Source organism: Balaenoptera musculus, chromosome 21 (assembly GCF_009873245.2).
Source record: "Balaenoptera musculus isolate JJ_BM4_2016_0621 chromosome 21, mBalMus1.pri.v3, whole genome shotgun sequence".
Taxonomy (NCBI): Eukaryota; Metazoa; Chordata; class Mammalia; order Artiodactyla; family Balaenopteridae; genus Balaenoptera; species Balaenoptera musculus.
The window spans coordinates 34,788,454-34,809,732 of NC_045805.1; the positions used below are offsets into that span (position 1 = coordinate 34,788,454).

Consider the following 21,279-nt stretch of genomic DNA (forward strand, 5'->3'; position numbering starts at 1 on the left):
TCCAAACTAAGAAAACCTTAACTGTAGATGTTAATATGGTTTTAACAAAAAGTTGTTGGAAATACACTGGGGTCAAGACAGATGTCAGATGTTTCCAGAAGATGTACTATGAAATTTTTAATGGGCAACTAAAAATAACTTCCTTATTACTGATCAGGCTAAATTTTGCAACTATGAAAATGTAGGTTTGTGTGTATATCACAATGCACACATGCAAAATGCTCAATGAAATCCAAACACCTATGGTCTGAAATGTCCCAGGCACTATGTGAGCCATTGTATGCATATTATGCTTCATGTAGAAATTATATTTATTGTATTTTCCTCTGTATCATTCTTTAACAAAAATCAAAGGCTTAGCAATTGATATAGATGATATAAAATTCTAAATCATCAGCATATTAGGAAAAAACACTTTCCTTATATTCCAGCCTTTATAACTTTTTGCACCTTAGGGATTTAAAATTGCTTTGGGATGAGTGGGCTACTAACATTACAGCCACATTCCATTTGCTCTCCAACCTGTCTGCTCAGCATATTCTGCAGTTAAAGATAATATTTGTAAATTACATCACTTTCATCATCATCTTTGTGGATACTAACGCTGTTACAACAATAAAATCCTTAAAAATTCTAAGTATCCATCTCAGTCTCATCATTGAGATGCCACTTACACAGAGGGTGGACTTTTTTTTTTTTTAACTTGCCCTTTTAAAGATAAACATTGGATGACAAACGTGTACAGTTTCCTATCTACCTGAGTTCAACATATTTGAGATGGCTGAAAAAAATAGGTACTTACAGATTAAATGTTAAGTGTGAACTATGATTCAGATTCTTAATAAAATTATACTTCACAGAGCTATGTAAGAGACTCTTCCCTAATTCTAAACCTTGAAATCTTCCTTCAGATATCAAAATCCAGGAGATTGATCCATGTTCAATATCATTTTTAGCCAACAAATTTTTAAGTGAAATCACTTCTTCAGCTCAAAATCTAATTCAAGTTAATGATCACCTTTTTATAACTAAGGCATTGCTTTTCTTTCCTTATCCTATATTCAAAGTATTTTCAATGAATTTATATATAGAACAATCAAACCAATAACATCCTTTACACATCCCTTACACATTTACCCTTAGTTAATATACATATAGGTTGTCTTCTAAATTTGTGAATTCTACCTAATATTAACACTAGAATTATTGTTACGCTAAGAGTCCAACATGATTAGTATTCTCCAGTTTGGAATGTGAGGGTGATCTAACTGAGCAATGATGGTGGACTTGTCAAATCTTATCCTTTCCTAGTATTTCAATGAGCGCAATGTTTAATAGTATGAGCACCCTAAATGGATAATTGAGTTTTAACCCTTCTTTATAGTCAAATATCTCACACAAACAGTTTCATTAATTTTTCCATGGTTAGTTCTCTCTCTACCAATAATTCCTCATGCCAACCCTCCTACCTCTTTCCCCAAATATACACACGCCAATATTTCTTTATATACTTATTATACTCACTGTATGTACAACCACTGTCCAACTTACGGCAACTTCTCTGTCTCAGTTTTCTCACTAGTAATTATGATCAACCTACAGATTGGCTATTTTGAAGTTTAAAACAAGAACTAATCTTGGACATCTTAGATCAAAGTACCGCATAAATGTCTTGATCCAAAATAACTTGTCTGAGTAAGAACGTTTTCCTTTATCTACATCTACTATTAAGAAACACTATCGTGATTAATAATTTCATACATCTAGATTCATTAGGACATTAGGATAATAAAGTTATCTAACAGAATAAGTAACTACAAAAATGAATTACCATGATTTATCCCTTTTACAGAAATAAAACAATTTTACTTCAAGGTAAAAAAATTTTAAAATAAGACAAAGAAATGCCCTTTTCTTTAGGATATAAGTTCAAATATAAAAGGTATACATAGAAAATTTCAATTTTTCTTCCTGGAGGACTCTAATGTTGGCAAATAAAAAATCAGAGAGAATTGTAACATGAGAAAATGATAAAACTTAAATGCAAGGTGATAAATTATATTCATCAGCTAAAGGTGCCTTATCTAAATCAGTCTAAGTTTGAAAGACTATCTTGAGAGAAAATAAACTATCCTTTTGAGATGGCCATTTCCTAAAGAGCAAGAATTGAGACTACATTTTAACTGATATGTATTATTAACTAAAATAAAATTAGAATCAACACTGTGTTAAATAAAATACAAAAAGGGACCAGGTAATAAAAATAAAAGAGTTCTAGAAGGGTTCTTTTCTTAGAAAAAGGCTTTTATCAGAGGCTACATAGCAAAGAGACTTTGGAAGCAGTTGTCAATGTTGGATTCAGACCTTTGGACTGGACAAAGAATTAAAGCACCACATAAAAGACAAAGCAGTCCCACTGCCTTTATCATTCTCTAACAACACACACAGACATAAACACAGGTACACACACCCACAGGTACTCACAGGCAGTGTCACCCAGGTAAAGAAGAGGGAGAAAATCTTTGCAGAGCCTTCTCTACTTCCTAAAATCAACCAATAAATGGGTAGCACTGGTTTCCTGAAAAGACTAGTCATAACTAAAATTCATTTAAAAAATGATAAAGAGGCCAAACAACGAACTATTGGTATTTAAAAAACCACACCTCTGAAAGCTGAGGGCTTCCATAACACATGATCTGAAAGACAGAAAGGCCCCAATGTGCCAGGATATCACCTATCAGAGCCAGGACAATTCGATATAAGAGGGCAAATAGAAAATAATTTAATTCAGAAGCAAAGACAAAGGCATTAAACTGCTCTGGTAAACTGAGTTATAGAGTAACATAAAATAGCAAAAATTATTCCATGATACAACGTTGTAAAAATGCTTATTCAGAGCTAAAAGAACAACTATGCATAATGATAAGCAAGGTCAATAATGCTGCAACCTACACACTGAGGGAAGAAGCATGAGAGTGGAGGGGTCCAAAAGTATATTATTTAAATCTAATACTGTTGTGTCTGTTAAAAATGAAGCTGGATATGTGAATTTTTAATATTTCTTAAAACTAGGGTAAGGGAGATTTCTTACAATCCTAAATACAATAAAGCAGTACATATGAAAGTCCAAAGTAGAAGACCATTAATTTTCCTAATGAACAATACTGCACTTTTATTTTGCTTTTCTGTTAACTGCTGTATTCTCCAAAAATCCTCAGGTAGCTAAATTTTAAGCAATTCTAACAAGTTATAAGTGCCTGTATCCACTTCAACTCACCTTACCATCCCATCCCAATCAGACAGAGTAAACACTCCTCACTTAAAAATAAATAAATAAACATGTCTATTAGGCTGTAAGATTTCTTAAGGCCAGGGAAAATGTCTTAATGCCTTTTCTTCTCTGCAAATTTCCAGCATACCGCCTAGCACAAAGAAGCTTTATGAATAAAGAATAACTGAGCAAAGGAAGTGGGGAAGAAATGGTGACTCTCCTGCACAAGGGAGCCGAGACCTTCCACAGGCAGTCTGGCTACTTGCACTTCTCACTACAGCTTTAACGTTTTTGTATTTGTACAGTCTGCTCCCTCCAACCGCCCCCATGTTGTGTTCTTCTTAGGCAGAGAACCTCTGTCTTTTTCATATTTGTATCTAGAGCTCAGCACTGGGCCAGGCACAGAAGCAGCTGCTTCAAAGGTTGTTTGTGGAATAGATTAATGATTAGTAATTCTAGGAGCATTTCACGAGACTAAAAACTTAATATAAATCTCTCTTAATACACATTCAGATGTGACCCCTGCCCAGCAAAGACTTGATAACAGTATGTGGCTACAAAAAAGTGAAGCAGCATGGCGCTGCCAAGGGGAGCCAGGTAGCTGGGAAAACTAATCCTCGCTTTGCTCCTACACTGATTGTGTGACTCCGGATCTGTTAATAAGTGCTTCTTGACTTCATTTGCCTAATACATGAAAGAAGAACACTGGACTGGAGTAGTACTTTTCAAAAAATTTTCTTCAGTACAGATTACTTAGGAAAAGCAATAATAAGTAGAACGCCAAATACATATTTCAAAAAGATAAAAATGGGGCTGCTTTGGTCATTTGAAATAGGTGTGACACTTGTGTGAGGTAGAACTGTGTCCCTGTCATCTTCCCCTTTTCCCTCACTCACATCACCTAGGGAGGCCCCCAGACATCTCCCTGAACCCTAAGGCTCTATGGAACCCATTTAGACAACCAATGAACTCTAAGTTCCCTCCAGCTAAAGCATTCCATAATTCTATGATTTGATTTCTTCTAAGGCTCTAAAATCAATGTCATATCCCATTTACCACCACATCAAAAAGAATAAGGAGGACTCCCTCTTGTGAGAGGCACCAGGATCACAACTAGCTACTGGACAATCATCGACAGGAAGACACTGGAACTCACCAAAACAGATACCCCACATCCAAGGACAAAGGAGAAGCCACAATGAGACAGCAGGAGGGGTGCAATCACAGTAAAATCAAGTCCCATAATGGCTGGGTGGGTGACTCACAGACTGGAGAACACTTATACCACAGAAGTTCACCCACTGGAGTGAAGGTTCTGAGCCCCACGTAAGGCTTCCCAACCTGGGGGTCTGGCAACGGGAGGAGGAATTCCTAGAGAATCAGACTTTGAAGCCTACTGGGATTTGACTGCAGGACTTCGACAGAACTGGGGAAAACAGAGACTCCACTTTTGGAGGGCACACACAAAGTGGTGTGTGCACTGGGACCCAAGGGAAAGAGCAGGGACCCCAGTAGAGACTGAACCAGACCTAGCTGCTAGTGTTGGAGGGTCTCCTGTGGAAGCAGAGGGTGGCCGTGGCTCACCGTGGACACAAGGACACTGGCAGCAAAAGTTCTGGGAAGTACTCCTTGGTGTGAGCCCTCCCAGAGTCCGCCATTAGTCCCACCAAAGAGCCCAGGTAGGTTCCAGTGTTGGGTTGCCTCAGGCCAAACAACCAACAGGGAGGGAACCCAGCCCCACCCATCAGCAGTCAAGCGGATTAAAGTTTTACTGAGCTCCGCCCACCAGAGCAACAGTCAGCTCTACCCACCACCAGTCCCTCCTATCAGGAAACTTGCAAAAGCCTCTTAGATAGCCTCATCCACCAGAGGGCAGACAGCAGAAGCAAGAAGAACTACAATCCTGCAGCCTGTGGAACAAAAACCACATTCACAGAAAGACAGACAAGATGAAAAGGCAGAGGGATATGTAGCAGATGAAGGAAAAAGATAAAACCCCAGAAAAACAATTAAATGGAGTGGAGATAGGCAACCTTCCAGAAGAAGAATTCAGAATAATGATAGTGAAGATGATCCAGGACCTCGGAAAAAGAATGGAGGCAAAGATCGAGAAGATGCAAGAAATGTTTAACAAAGACCTAGAAGAATTAAAGAACAAACAAACAGAGATGAACAATACAATAACTGAAATGAAAACTACACTAGAAGGAATCAATAGCAGAATAACTGAGGCAGAAGAACGGATAAGTGACCTGGAAGACAGAATGGTGGAATTCACTGCTGCAGAATAAAATAAAGAAAAAAGGATGAAAAGAAATGAAGATAGCCTAAGAGACCTCTGGGACAACATTAAACACAACAACATACGCATTATAGAGGTCTCAGAAGGAGAAGAGAGAGAGAAAGGACAAGAGAAAATACTTGAAGAGATTATAGTCGAAAACTTCCCTAACATGGGAAAGGAAATAGGCACCCAAGTCCAGGAAGTGCAGAGAGTCCCATACAGGATAAACCCAAGGAGAAACATGCCAAGACACACAGTAATCAAATTGGCAAAAATTAAAGATAAAGAAAAATTATTAAAAGCAGCAAGGGAAAAATGACAAATAACATACAAGGGACCTGCCATAAGATTAACAGCTGATTTCTCAGCAGAAACTCTACAAGCCAGAAGGGAGTGGCATGATATACTTAAAGTGATGAAAGGGAAGAACCTACAACCAAGATTACTCTAGCCGGTAAGGATCTCATTCAATTCGATGGAGAAATCAAAAGCTTTACAGACAAGCAAAAGCTAAGAGAATTCAGCACCACCAAACCAGCTCTACAACAAATGCTAAAGGAACTTCTTTAAGTGGGAAACACAAGAGAAGAAAAGGACCTACAAAAACAAACCCAAAACAATTAAGAAAATGGTCATAGGAACACACATATCAATAATTACCCTAAACATGAATGGATTAAATGCTCCCACCAAAAGACACAGGCTTGCTGAATGGATACAAAAACAAGACCCATATATATGCTGTTTACAAGAGACCCAATTCAGATCTAGGGACACATTCAGACTGAAAGTGAGGGGATGGAAAAAGATATTCCATGCAAATGGAAATCAAAAGAAAGCTGGAGTAGCAATACTCATATCAGATAAAATAGACTTTAAAATAAAGAATGTTACAGGAGACAAGGAAGGACACTACATAATGATCAGGGGATCAATCCAAGAAGAAGTTATAACAATTATAAATATATATGCACCCAACATAGGAGCACCTCAATAAATAAGGCAACTGCTAACAGCTATAAAAGAGGAAATCGACAGTAACACAATAATAGTGGGGGACTTTAACACCTCACTTACACCAATGGACAGATCATCCAAAGTGAAAATAAATAAGGAAACAGAAGCTTTAAATGACACAATAGACCAGATAGATTTAATCGATATTTATAGGACATTCCATCCAAAAACAGCAAATTACACTTTCTTCTCAAATGCGCAAGGAACATTCTTCAGGATGGATCACATCTCGGATCACAAATCAAGCCTCAATAAATTTAAGAAAATTGAAATCATATCAAGCATCTTTTCTGACCACAACACTATGAGATTAGAAATGAATTACAGGGAAAAAAACGTAAAAAACACAAACACATGGAGGCTAAACAATACATTACTAAATAACCAAGAGATCACTGAAGAAATCAAAGAGGAAATCCAAAAATACCTAGAGACAAATGACAATGAAAACACGATGATCCAAAACCTATGGGATGCAGCAAAAGCAGTTCTAAGAGGGAAGTTTATAGCTATACAAGCCTACCTAAAGAAACAAGAAAAATCTGAAATAAACAATCTAAGCTTACACCTAAAGGAACTAGAGAAAGAAGAACAAACAAAACCCAAAGTTAGCAGAAGGAAAGAAATCATAAAGATCAGAGCAGAAATAAATGAAATAGAAACAAAGAAAACAATAGCAAAGATCAATAAAACTAAAAGCTGGTTCTTTGAGAAGATAAACAAAATTGATAAACCATTAGCCAGACTCATCAAGAAAAAGAGGGAGAGGACTCAAATCAATAAAATTAAACATGAAAAAGGAGAAGTTACAACAGACACCGCAGAAATACAAAGCATCCTAAGAGATTACTACAAGCAACTCTATGCCAATAAAATGGACAACCTGGAAGAAATGGACAAATTCTTAGAAAGGTATAACCTCCCAAGACAGAACCAGGAAGAAATAGATAATATGAACAGACAAATCACAAGTAATGAAATTGAAACTGTGATTAAAAATCTTCCAACAAATAAAATTCCAGGACCAGATGGCTTCACAGGTGAATTCTATCAAATATTTACAGAAGAGCAACACCCATCCTTCTCAAACTCTTCCAAAAAAACTGCAGAGGAAGGAACACTCCCAAACTCATTCTAAGAGGCCACCATCACCCTGATACCAAAACCAGACAAAGATACTACAAAAAAAGAAAATTACAGACCAATATCACTGATGAATATAGATGTAAAAATCCTCAACAAAATACTAGCAAACAGAATCCAACAACACATTAAAAGGATCACACACCATGACCAAGTGGGATTTATCCCAGGAATGCAAGGATTCTTCAATATACGCAAATCAATGTGATACACCATATTAACAAATTAAAGAATAAAAAGCATATATTCATCTCAATAGATGCCAAAAAAGCTTTTGACAAAATTCAACACCCATTTATGATAAAAACTCTCCAAAAAGTGGGCATAGAGGGAACCTACCTCAACATAATAAACGCCATATATGACAAACCCACAGCAAACATCATTCTCAATGGTGAAAAACTGAAAGCATTTCCTGTAAGATCAGGAACAAGACAAGGATGTCCACTCTCGCCACTATTATTCAACATAGTTTTGGAAGTCCTAGCCACAGCAATCAGAGAAGAAAAAGAAATAAAAGGAATACAAATTGGAAAAGAAGAAGTAAAACTGTCACTGTTTGCAGATGACATGATACTATACATAGAGAATCCGAAAGATGCCATCAGAAAACTACTAGAGCTAATCAATGAATTTGGTAAAGTTGCAGGATACAAAATTAATGCACAGAAATCTCTTGCATTCCTATACACTAATGATGAAAAATCTGAAAGAACAATTAAGGGAACACTCCCATTTACCATTGCAACAAAAAGAATAAAATACGTAGGTATAAACCTACCTAGGGATAAAAGACAAAAGACCTGTATGCAGAAAACTATAAGACACTGATGAAAGAAATTAAAGATGATACCAACAAATGGAGAGATATACCATGTATTTGGATTGGAAGAAACAATATTGTGAAAATGACTATACTACTGAAAGCAATCTACAGATTCAATGCAATCCTTATCAAATTACCAATGGCATTTTTTACAGAACTAGAACAAAAAATCTTAAAATTTGTATGGAGACACAAAAGACCCCGAAGAGCCAAATCAGTCTTGAGAGAAAAAAACGAAGCTGGAGGAATCAGACTCCCTGACTTCAGACTATACTATAAAGCTACAGTATTCAAGACAATATGGTACTGGCAGAAAAACAGAAACATAGATCAATGGAACAAGATAGAAGCCCAGATATAAACCCATGCACCTATGGTCAACTAATCTATGACAAAGGAGGCAAGGATATACAACGGAGAAAAGACAGTCTCTTCAATAAGTGGTGCTGGGAAAACTGGACAGCTACATGTAAAAGAATGAAATTAGAACACTCCCTAACACCATACACAAAAATAAACTCAAAATGGATTAGAGACCTAAATGTAAGACCGGATACTATAAAACTCTTAGAGGAAAACATAGGAAGAACATTCTTTGACATAAATCACAGCAAGATCTTTTTTGACCCACCTCCTAGAGTAATGGAAATAAAAAACAAAAATAAACAAATGGGACCTAATGAAACTTCAAAGCTTTTGCACAGCAAAGGAAACCATAAACAAGACGAAAAGACAACCCTCAGAATGGGAGAAAATATTTGCAAACGAATCAACGGGCAAAGGATTAATCTCCAAAATATATAAACAGCTCATTCAGCTCAATATTAAAAAAACAAACAACCCAATCCAAAAATGGGCAGAAGACCTAAATAGACATTTCTCCAAAGAAGACATACAGATGGCCAAGAAGCACATGAAAAGCTGCTCAACATCACTAATTATCAGAGAAATGCAAATCAAAACTACAATGGGGTATCACCTCACACCAGTTAGAATGGGCATCATCGGAAAATCTACAAACAACAAATGCTGGAGAGGGTGTGGAGAAAAGGCAACCCTTTTGCACTGTTAGTGGGAATGTAAATGGATACAGCCAGTATGGAGAACAGTATGGTGGTTCCTTAAAAAACTAAAAATAGAATTACGGTATGACCCAGCAATCCCACTACTGGGCATATACCCAGAGGAAACCATAATTCAAAACGACATATGCACCCTAATGTTCATTCCAGCACTATTTACAATAGCCAGGTCATGGAAGCAACGTAAATGCCCATCAACAGACGAATGGATAAAGAAGATGTGGTACATATATACAATGGAATATTAGCCATAAAAAGGAACGAATTTGGGTCATTTGTAGAGACGTGGTTGGATGTAGAGAATGTCATACATAGTGAAGTAAGTCAGAAAGAGAAAAACAAATATCATATATTAACGCATATACGTGGAACCTAGAAAAATGGTACAGATGAACCAGTTTGCAGAGCAGAAATTGAGACACAGATGTAGAGAACAAACATATGGACACCAAGCGGGGAAAGTGGCAGTGTGGGGGGTGTTGGTGTGATGAATTGGGCGATTGGGATTGACACGTATACACTGATGTGTATAAAACTGATGACTAATAAGAAAGAAAGAAAAAAAAAAAAAAAGAATAAGGAACCTAGGAGGTAAAAGACCTGCATTTGGAAAACCATAAGACATGGATGAAAGGAACTGAAGATGACTCAGACAGATGGAAAGATATACCATGTTCTTGGATTGGAAGAATTAATATTGTTAAAATGACCATACAGATTCAATGCAATCCCTGTCAAAATACTAATGGCATTTTTTTCACAGAACTAGAAAAAATAATTTCAAAATTTATATGGAAACACAAAAGACCCCGAAGAGTCAAAACAATCTTGTGAAAGAAGAAGAGAATTGGGGGAATCACACTGCCTGGCTTCAGACTATACTACAAAGCTACAGTAATCGAAACAGTATGGTACTGGCACAAAAACAGATGCACAGATCAATGGAACAGGATAGAGAGCCCAGAAATAAAACCACACACTTATGATCAATTAATCTATAACAAAGGAGGCAAGATTATATACAATGGAGAAAAGATAGTCCCTTTAATACGTGGTGCTGGGAAAACTGGACAGCTACCTGTAAAAGAATGAAGTTAGAACATTCTCTAACACCACATACAAAAATAAACCCAACATGGATTAAAGGCCTCAATGTAAGACTGGATACTATAAAACTCCTAGAAGAAAACATAGGCAGAACACTCTTTGACATGAATTGTAGCAATATTTTTTTGGATCTGTCTCCTAAAGTAAAGGAAATAAAAACATCATAAACAAATGGGCCCTTTAAACTTAAAAGCTTTTGCACAGCAAAGGAAACCACTGAGAAAATGAAAAGATAATCTACTGAAAGGAAGAAAATATTTGCAAATGATATGGCCAATAAGGGGTTAATACCCAACATATATAGACAGCTCATGCAACTCAACATCAAAAAAAAAAAAAAAACAACTGGATTAAAAAATGGGCGGAAGACCTGAAGGACATTTTTACAAAGAGGACATGCAGATGGCCAACAGACACATGGAAAAATGCCCAGCATCACTAATCATAAGGGAAATGCAAATCAAAACCATGATGAGATATCACCTCACACCTGTCAGAATGGCTATCATCAAGAAGAACACAAATAACCAATGTTGGTGAGGATGTGGAGAAAAGGGAACCCTCGTACACTGTGTATGGGAATGTAAATTGGTGCAGTCACTGTGGAAAAGAGCATGGAGGTTTCTCATAAAACGAAAAATAGCACTCCCATATGATCCAGCAATTCCACTGCTGGGTAAGTATCTGAAAGAAACAAAAACACTAATTCGAAAAGATACCTGCATCCCAATGTTCATAGCAGCATTATTTACAATTGCCAAGATAAGGAAGCAACCTAAGTGTCCATCAACAGATGAATGGATAAAAAGAGATATGGTGTATATATACAATGGAATACTACTCAGCCATAAAAACAAATGAAATTTTGCCATTTGCAGGAACATGGATGGACTTGGAGGGCATTATATTATGCTAAGTGAAATAAGTTAGAGAAAGAAAAATACTGTATGATATCAATTATATGTGGAATCTAAAAAATATAACAAACTAGTGAATATAGCAAGAAAGAAGCAGACTCATAGATGTAGAGAACAAACCAGTGGTTACCAGTGGGGAGAGGGAAGGGGGGAAGGGCAATATAGGGGGAGGGGATTAAGAGGTACAAACTATTAGGTATAAAATAAGCTACAGGGGTATATTGTACAACATAGCCAATATTTTATAACAACTATAAATGGAGTATACCCTTTAAAAACTGTGACTCACTATACTGCACAACTGTAACGTATATAACATTGTACATCAAGTATACTTCAATAAAAATAAAATAAATCAATATCAAGATCTCCCCCATGCAAGTATATACTACGAAATCCTACAAACTTTGAAGCAGCAACCCCTTTCCTGTAACTACTATCTAAACTTACACAACTGTATAAAATCTTTCAGGAAATGCAGTTCCTCGCACTGTTGCTATTATTCTTTCTGTAGACTTTTATATAGACTTCATTACATATAAGCGCTATGCTCCTCAAAGGAGGATATAAAGGGACAAATCCAGACATGTATAATTTCCTTAAGCTTACAGTCTTAATGGAACATTCCTATCAATAACTATAACTGAGAATAGAAATGACTGTGTCATCAGATAAAGTAAAGTGGATGTTTAAGAGCTGAGATTATTTCTGGTTGGTAAGATCAGGAAAGAATTCATGGAGCAGGTTATGAGCTGGGCTGTAAAGAATGGCAGGGATGTAGATTCTAAGCAGAGGTTACTTTATGAGCATCGTCCAAAAAGCCGGAAGCCATGGGGCAAGTGCAGGGAATGGCATCTAGTGGCAGCTTTGTTGACATACAGGGTGTGTGAAGACAAGTACAGGGAATAAAACAGATGACTGGCACAATGTACAGAGCTTAATGACATTTTAGAGCAGAGGAGGGCTTCAAAACAGGTTAAAGTAGAGGAAAGAGGCTGGAGGCGGAGACAGTCAGGAGGCAGAAGCAGGGATGCCTGAACTCGGAGTGCAGCAGCAGGAATGGTGCGGGGCCACTGGTGGGGCCAGTTCTGCGGGAGCGAACGAGGGGCCAGAGAGGTTCAAGGATGATGGGAGCCCAGAATCTAGGAAATACTGGTGTCATTAATAGAAGTGGAGAACATGTGACGAAGTCTAGAGACAGATGATGAGTGCTGAGTGCAGAGGAAATGTCCTGCAGAAAAATGCAAATGTTGAACTGAAATCTGGGAAAGAGGGCAGAGCTGCATATAAGGTAAGAATTTTTAGATATGGCAGATGAACTCTTAAGACTGAATGAGACTGATGAGAATGGGACTTTAGTGAAAAGACAATTCTAAGTGCTGATCTTTGGGAGATACTAACATTAATGGCTAATAGGAGGAAAATGAGTCAGAGAAGGTGTGACTGGAGAGATACAAGGAAAACTGGGGGAGCACAGTGTTATATACAGTTACACACATGCACATACTTACTTATGAATGAAAAAGCTTAGCTCTTGATCTGAAGGATCACATAAGTTGATATATGGACAGCAGGGTTTTCTAAAGTGTGTTCTAGGGCAGGGGTCCCTAACTCCTGGGGATACTGGTCTGTAGCCTATTAGGAACCGGGCCGCACAGCAGGAGGTGAGTGGCGGGAGAGTGAGGGAAGCTTCATCTGCCGCTCCCCATCACTCCTCATGGCTCCCCACCGCTCGCATTGCCACCTGAGCCATCCCCCCCCGCCCCCGTCCATGGAAAAACTGTCTTCCACAAAACCGGTCCCTGGTGCCAAAAAGGTTGGGGACCACTGTTCTAGGGAACACTAGTTTTAGTAGCTGTTGAAAGGTACTTCATGATCCAAACAGGACTCAGGGATCAAAAAGGTTAGGATATTGGCCCTTTATCTACTGAAGAAATTCAAAGAGTCCATCACACTGACCCATAAACCCTTTTTGTTTTATATCCTCTAGATACAGCAGTGTATCTAGACAAGGAGCCAGCTTGAGAAATACTGATACATCGTAACATTTCAAAATTCACAGAATGTTAAAACTGAAAAGGACAGCTGTGATCATTTTATCCAATCGCTTCATTTTATACGTGAAGAAAGTTAATTATATGATAAATTACTGTATTGTCTTATTCTTGGTAGGTGATGAATAAATGTGGATAGGAAAGCATATGAACAAGAGAGAAATAAAAAGGAAAATGACAAATAAAATAGAAATCAGAGCTTCAAAAGCTACAATATTAGTTACCATTTGAGAGATAACTTGCTTTATGCTTATTGTTTTAGAATATTTCACAGTGTCATCCTGAAGAGGAAACTGAGGCCTCAAGGATCACATGGCCAGTGGCCCAGCTGGTACACAACAGAGCTCGAATTCAAACCCAAATCTGGGCTCTTGAAATCTGGGCTCTTGAACACAATGCCCTGTTGACCTGACAAAAGGGCCAAAGAAGAATCCAGTTCTTGGGTAAACATCCACCCTCACCCATGGATAGGGCCCAAGATAAAGCTTTCTTATACCAAATTGCCACTATACATAAATGTAAATAAAACCTAATGTAGCAAATTCAATATACCAAAAATTTAGATTTACAAAACAGATCCTCAGGAGTATATTTATTTGCTTTTAAAAATAAATTTATAAAAGAATCATCAAAATATTATCTCTCACAATGTAAATATATTTATAATTATTTCATTCTATTAATTTTTTCTAGAGTAGACATCCTGCATAGGTCAAGATACGCCTTTAATATTTCAGCAAGGGTCTAAGTATATCATTTATGAAATTTTTCTAGGAAACTCACTTTCATTCATGAGAAATAAGTCCAAAAATAATTGCTTTGGACCTCAGGCCATGAATTCATATTAATTTTAATGAGTTTTCCTTGAAATGATACACTATCTTTACTTGAGTCTGGTGATATACATACACAGAAACATAGGCCATCACATATACTTGCAAATATTACAGTCTCAAACTTTTAATCCCCAATTTAAAATAGTACCACATTCCCTTACAATTAGTGAAACAATTTAAGTGGTATTGATATTTTTTAATTCATTCTAGCATGTTATACGTAAGATCTAGTCAACTGGTAAACCATTTTCCCACAGTGTGTGTTATGAAAGAATAAGATTTATTCCCACAAGTTATGATTTGTAAACCTAAGTTCACTGTAGATGGCTATGTTAGGTAACATGTCAGAAAAATATTTATGAAAGCTTAATATCAGTGAAAATCAAAAATAAAATTCACATGTAGTTCTAATTAAAAAACATATTTTGCCCTAATTTCTTGATAACTTGATTAAAAATTTAGTAAAGATTCTGCTCTAACAATTTCTAAAAAATTAAATTCTTAACTGCTATATTGATTAGTGGAAATTTAACAAGAGTGGTGTTCTTGGTCTACATAGAGTTAGTTATAATTTATCTGTAATACTATCTCCCCCAAAGTATGTACCTTGAAACCTTACATTTTACTGTCAAAATAGGTTCAGGAAACATCGCAAATTCTATTTCTCTCTTACAGATTGACAATAAACATCAGCACTGTACAAGCTCCTGGAAGTTCTTCAGTTAAAAAAAAAAATAGCTTCATTTAATCCATCATTTCTCAAGCTTATCTATCAATATCCTGGTATAATTAGTGTCACGGGAAACAGGATTAGAAAACCTTGATCTATAATGATAAGAAGGAGATAATTAGAATAAGTGTATGGTACCCAAATCATCTGTATTAGATTTTGGAATTTATGTAATTTTATCGTATTTTGTTTTTGAATGCTATTTTTTATAAAAAGATAATTGATTGCATACAGGCACAGCAAACAGCTTAAAATAAGAATAGGAGCATGCTGGGTACCAAGAAAAAGACATGGGATACTCAGGGTTTATGTGTCTTACACAAAGTAGGTAAGACACTGGTGTAAAATGAGAACAGTCGGTGCAATTAACCCTTCTCCAGGGTCATCGCTAAGGCACAAAGAAAGACAGTAAGAAAAGAGCAAGTAGTTCATTTACTAAAAGGCTGACATGCAGCATACTTACACTGCCCATTCAAGCTTCTCATTCTTGATTGAGTTGTACAGAGCCTGTAAAGAGAGAAAACAAGATGGAATTATTCTTTTCATCCTGTTTCACATTTTGTGTTCAGCAAATGGCCAAAGCCAAAAGGCTTGAGTGAGTCAGCAAGCAACTCCCAGGGCCCTTGTGGGTCATCCTATTGGTACTGCAGACATGAAGAAAACACAGGTGAGGCTAAGGAGCACAGGGCAGGTAGAGCTCTGTGAAGGAGAGAGATTTTTCATGAAGTAAAAAATGTCATTTGTAAGACACACAACACTGTACTACATTTTACCACAGTAAAATATAGGACATGATTAAAATTAGACCATGTGCTCTATTTTTCTTATTCAAAATATGGTCTTATAGTTTCACTGCTTTGTAAATTTCAATATTCATACCTTTTCATTAATGGAATAAATATAACTGTTTTCATAACAACTTAATGAGTAAGATACATGGAAGGGAGACTGAAGTCCAATTATGGGAGACTATCTTAGAATAATTTCAGAGTTTCTATACCAATGACTTAAACAACTTTTTGTTTTGTTTTGTTTTTTTGTTTTTTTATTGGGGTAAAGTTGCTTTACAATGGTGTGTTAGTTTCTACTGTACAGTCAAGTGAATCAGCTATATGTACACGTATATGCCTTCTTTGTTGGATTTCCTTCCCAATTAGATCACCACAGAGCATTGAGTTCCCTGTGCTGTATAGCAGATTCTCATTAGTTACCTATTTTGTACACAGTAGTGTATATATGTCAATCCCAATCTCCCAATTCATCCCTCCCTCCCTTTCCCGCCCTCGGGGTCCATATGTTTGTTCTCTACATCTGTGTCTCTATTTCTGCTTTGCAAATAGGTTCATCTGTACCACTCTTTTAGATTCCACATATATGCGTTAATATACGATATTTGTTTTTCTCCCTCTGACTTCACTCTGTATGACAGTCTCTAGGTCCATCCACGTCTCTACAAATGACCCAGTTTCATTCCTTTTATGGCTGAGTAATACTCCATTGTATCAGAATGGCCATCATCAAAAAATCTACAAACATTAAATGCTGGAGAGGGTGTGGAGAAAAGGGAACCCTCTTGCACTGTTGGTGGGAATGTAAATTGTTACAGTCACTATGGAGAACAGTATGGAGGTTCCTTAAAAAACTAAAAATAGAATTACCATATGACCCAGCAATCCCACTACTGGGCATATACCCTTAGAAGACCATAATTCAGAAAGAGTCATGCACCACAATGTTCATTGCAGCTCTATTTACAATAGCCAGGACATGGAAGCAACCTAAGTGTCCATCAACAGATGAATGGATAAAGAAGATGTGGCACATATATACAATGGAATACTACTCAGCCATAAAAAGAAATGAAATTGAGTTATTTGTAGTGAGGTGAATTGACCTAGAGTCTGTCATACACAGTGAAGCAAGTCAGAAAGAGAAAAACAAATACTGTATGCTAACACATATATATGGAATCTAAAGAAAATAAATGGTTATGAAGAACCTAGGGGCAGGACAGGAATAAAGATGCAGATGTAGAGAATGGACTTGAGGACACGGGGAGGGGGAAGGGTAAGCTGGGATGAAGTGAGAGAGTGGCATGGACTTATATACACTACCAAATGTACAATAGATAGCTAGTGGGAAGCAGCTGCATAGCACAGGGAGATCAGCTCGGTGTTCTGTGACCACCTAGAGGGGTGGGATAGGGAGGGTGGGAGGGAGACGCAAGAGGGAGGGGATATGGGGATATATGTATATGTATATGTATAGCTGATTCACTTTGTTATACAGCAGAAACTAACACACCATTGTAAAGCAATTATGCTCCAATAAAGATGTTAAAAAAAAAAAAAAAGCCACATGCACCCCAGTGTTCACTTCAGCACTATTCACAATAGCCAGGTCCCGGAAGCAAGCTAGGTGTCCATGGACAGACGAATGGATTAAGCAGCTTTTATCGGTCCCACCTCCTGACTCTGCTTTACAGTTGGTGAGTGTCGCACTGGCGTGTGCGGTGGTGCAGCAGACAGAAAGCTTCCTTGGAGCCTCCGGGAGAACAGTGACACAGTCCAGGCAGCAGAAGACTGCCCCACCACACCTCCCAGCTCTGGCGTCACGTGTAAGCTCCTTGTAATCACGTTGTTCCACTACAGCTAATCCAAGAAAATGCTACCCACACCTCTAGTTTCTTACTTTTGAGTGAGATGTTATAAAGAAAACACAAGTGCATCTCTAAGATATAAAACCAAAACAGCTAATTGCGTTGAAGAGAGGACTATGTGCCTAATAACATGATGCAGTGGGAACATTTTTCTTTAAAGAAGGATTTGGACTTACGACACTCATCTCATTCACTCTGAGGTGGGAAAAGGGGGACCAGATGCCATCCAACCCCTCATCTTCCACATGAGGAAATGGTAAGTTCATAACGTTTCCCAGGCAGCAGAGCAGAGGCAGAACTGCCTTATAGATCTACCTTCTAAGCGTGAGAGGCAGTCTACATGTGTGTGATCAGAAAGACTGCACCCAGGTAGTGAACTCCCTTTCTAGCAAAGCACGTCCCAATTCAGGACAAAGATGCTTAGTTACAGATTTTATATTATTTAAGATGCAATACATGTATCCTTAGCTAGTGTCTTGACAGACTCCATGGGAGTTCTTCAGTGTGGCTACAGTAGTCAGTTTACCTACTGGATAATTATGGTAGCTAATAAAATTTAGGACACATTTCATCATTATCAGGGTATGGTAAAATGTGTCCTCAAATACAGAAATGGTAAAACATCAAAAGAAAATAAGGGGTAAATCAAGGCACAAAGACCATGCTATAAATTGGATGTTCTTTTCGAAGAACTCAAATTCACTCAAGAACTAGGACAACCTACTATATAGCTAATGTCTCTTGAGGCTGCATGTACAAAAGTGCAGAGTCAATGTCTAGCTCCAGCCTCAGGAGACTCTTGCTGATAAGTGTCTTTACATGAATTCTATTACTTGTAGAAGCCGTCCTGAACCCACAAATAATAGTGGGCTTTTCAGAAGAGACAGACCATTAAAGGTTCTTTGCACACTATCACACTCAATACTAACCAGAGTAATTTAACAATATGGTAAAGATAAAAAAACTATCTGTTCATAAAAGTAGAAAATGATATCTAAGCAACTAGAAATTTTCCAATAAATTCAATTCTGCCCTAGATCAATTTTTTTTTCAAATTTTTTGCCTGTGAGAATATTTTCTTGAAGAAAGAACTGAGTTTCAAATGAGAAGATTCTTGTTACCCTGTCAGCTGCACATCACACAACAAACTCTATTATAAAGCGTCTTGTAAAATTCAACAAACTTGCTATATTGTAGGTCAAGTCCTCTTTGTGTAAATGATAATGCAACAAATCTAAACAGGGGATGTTATCCTTATCCTTTTCAATGAATAAATTACAAAGGGACTTTCCTGAATCTTTTTAGTGCTTTATGATAGTCCATTATTTCTCTTAAAAAAGGAAAATTTGCTTTGCAAATGCATCCAACACTCATATACCCTGATCACAACTGCCTACCCTTGTATCTACTTCACTTCGTTAGGAACTGAAGTCCCTTGATTCCCCCTCATCTCCAGCCAACAGTCCTCACATCCTTTCCCAGGCAGCCCATCACCTCAACCAGTCTTGATGGTATTTTCCACTTCTTTGTCTCATGGCCTTTCTGTTGTACCTGAAAAGAAACACTGTACCTCTTGACCAATCCTATTCTGACTTCACATTATATTAGTTAAGGTTTCTTTAGCTTCAAATTCAAAAATCTAAACTCTACCTTAAGGGTAAGGGGGACCTAACGTTTATGTAGCCAAACCATAAAAAAGATCCAGATGGAGCTGGCCACAGGGACACAGGAATTTAAAACTCTGCCCCCTTGTCAACCATTTCTCAATAAAATTGGAAAAAAAACATAAACTCTGCCCCCTCTCCTCTCAACTCTCCTCTTTCCATCCCAAACATCCCCAATCCCTGTTTCTTTGCTACACAAGAAACAATAAACATGTCCATATCAACAGCACCCATTCACATCTTTGTATCTCTCAATATGAGGAACCCACAGTTCTTTTCTCCCAGCTCCAGTTTGAAAAGATTCCAGTTGGTATGATGTAGGCCACCTGTCCTCCCCACTGATCAATCCACGTGCCTGGGAGATGAGGAGTTATGATTCGGCCCTTCCCTGCAGTCAAGGGGGCTAGGGTATCTATTACAAAGGGGTGGCACTGACTGGCCGCAAGTGCAGTCCTCCTGAGCTCCTGGTAGGCGACTAATTCAACATTAACAGAGAACATTAGACAACAGTACACATGAACATCTCACACTTCCGCAGAGCATTCATTCATGAGCCTCCTTTAACTTTTTTGCCATTTTCCTTGAAATGTATCTGCACTGGCATCTGTTCTTTCCTCCTTTCTGACAGGAAGGGAAGGGGTGTCCCATGCCTGCCAAGCTAAGCCTCTAACACAGGTCCTGACCTTCCCTTTCTGGGGTAATAGCTCTTCCTTTACCTGCTCCTCTCTATCAGCTTTCAAACCTGTGCAGGTCTCTCCAAACCCCATCTCTGCAATTTAGTTTCCACCCTTTGTTCCTCAGAACCTCTCCTGAGAGAAGTTTCAGCAATTCTTATCTCCGCTTGATCTGTTCTCTTCAATCTAGTTTCCATCCCTGTTCCTCCATTAAAACTTATCACAACAAATTCATCGGCTTTCCTTGTTCAAGGCCACTCTAGTGTTCTGTATCTCTTCGCCTTCAGCAGCACTGAATACTCTCAAATATTGAATATATTCTTCCTTATTTTCTGTGACACAATACATAGTTTCCTGAATTTTCTCCTATCTCCTTTGACAATCCTTCTCCTTACTCATATCTTCCTCATCTTATCCCTTAAATGTGGCCGAACCTAAGGGTTTATCTTCAGCCCATGTGAACTCCTGTGAAGTTCAGATTCATGTGTCACAAAGCATCACAAACTCCGTAAAAAGGAACTAACTAGTACGTGAAGGCCTAATAGTGAAAGTGTACTCTCAATCTTAGTAAACCCCGTTGATATAAAACATTTAATTTCTGGAGTACAGAAACACTACACATAAAGCCCAAGGATGGGCAGTTTATGGTGATATAAAACATGCCCAAGTCAGAATCCTAGGAATGCCAACATTTTTCTGTCAATTGTTCCATTCAAAATACTTTTACATATCTTTCTACCACACAATTAAGGAAGCTCCAGGTTAAAATCATCTTTACTACCAATCTTGTACCTGCCTACTAATGGCACAAGAACAAGCCTTTTAGTAATAATGTTTTTAGGACAAATTGTTAAAACTCAAGAAACAACAAAATGGAATTTCAGAGCTGAAAGGGGCCTTAGAGATCATGAGATAAATTCTTCCTTTTGTAGATGGGGAAAATGAAGCCCCGTGTTTAAAAAATTCTCTCAAGGTCCTATAGCTAGTTTTCATAAAGTTTGACTCAGAAATTACA

General features: G+C 37.6%; 1 protein-coding gene across 4 annotated transcripts in view; it reads right to left on the reverse strand.

Moving 5' to 3' along the window:
• Window positions 1-21,279, reverse strand: part of PSD3 (pleckstrin and Sec7 domain containing 3) — a 550,392-nt gene that overhangs the window by 135,598 nt on the left and 393,515 nt on the right. For all 4 annotated transcript variants that reach the window (XM_036838889.1, XM_036838891.1, XM_036838890.1 and 1 more), the window contains one exon: window positions 15,731-15,774. In XM_036838889.1, coding sequence (XP_036694784.1) covers window positions 15,731-15,774 — 44 coding nt within the window. The remainder of the gene's footprint in view (window positions 1-15,730; window positions 15,775-21,279) is intronic.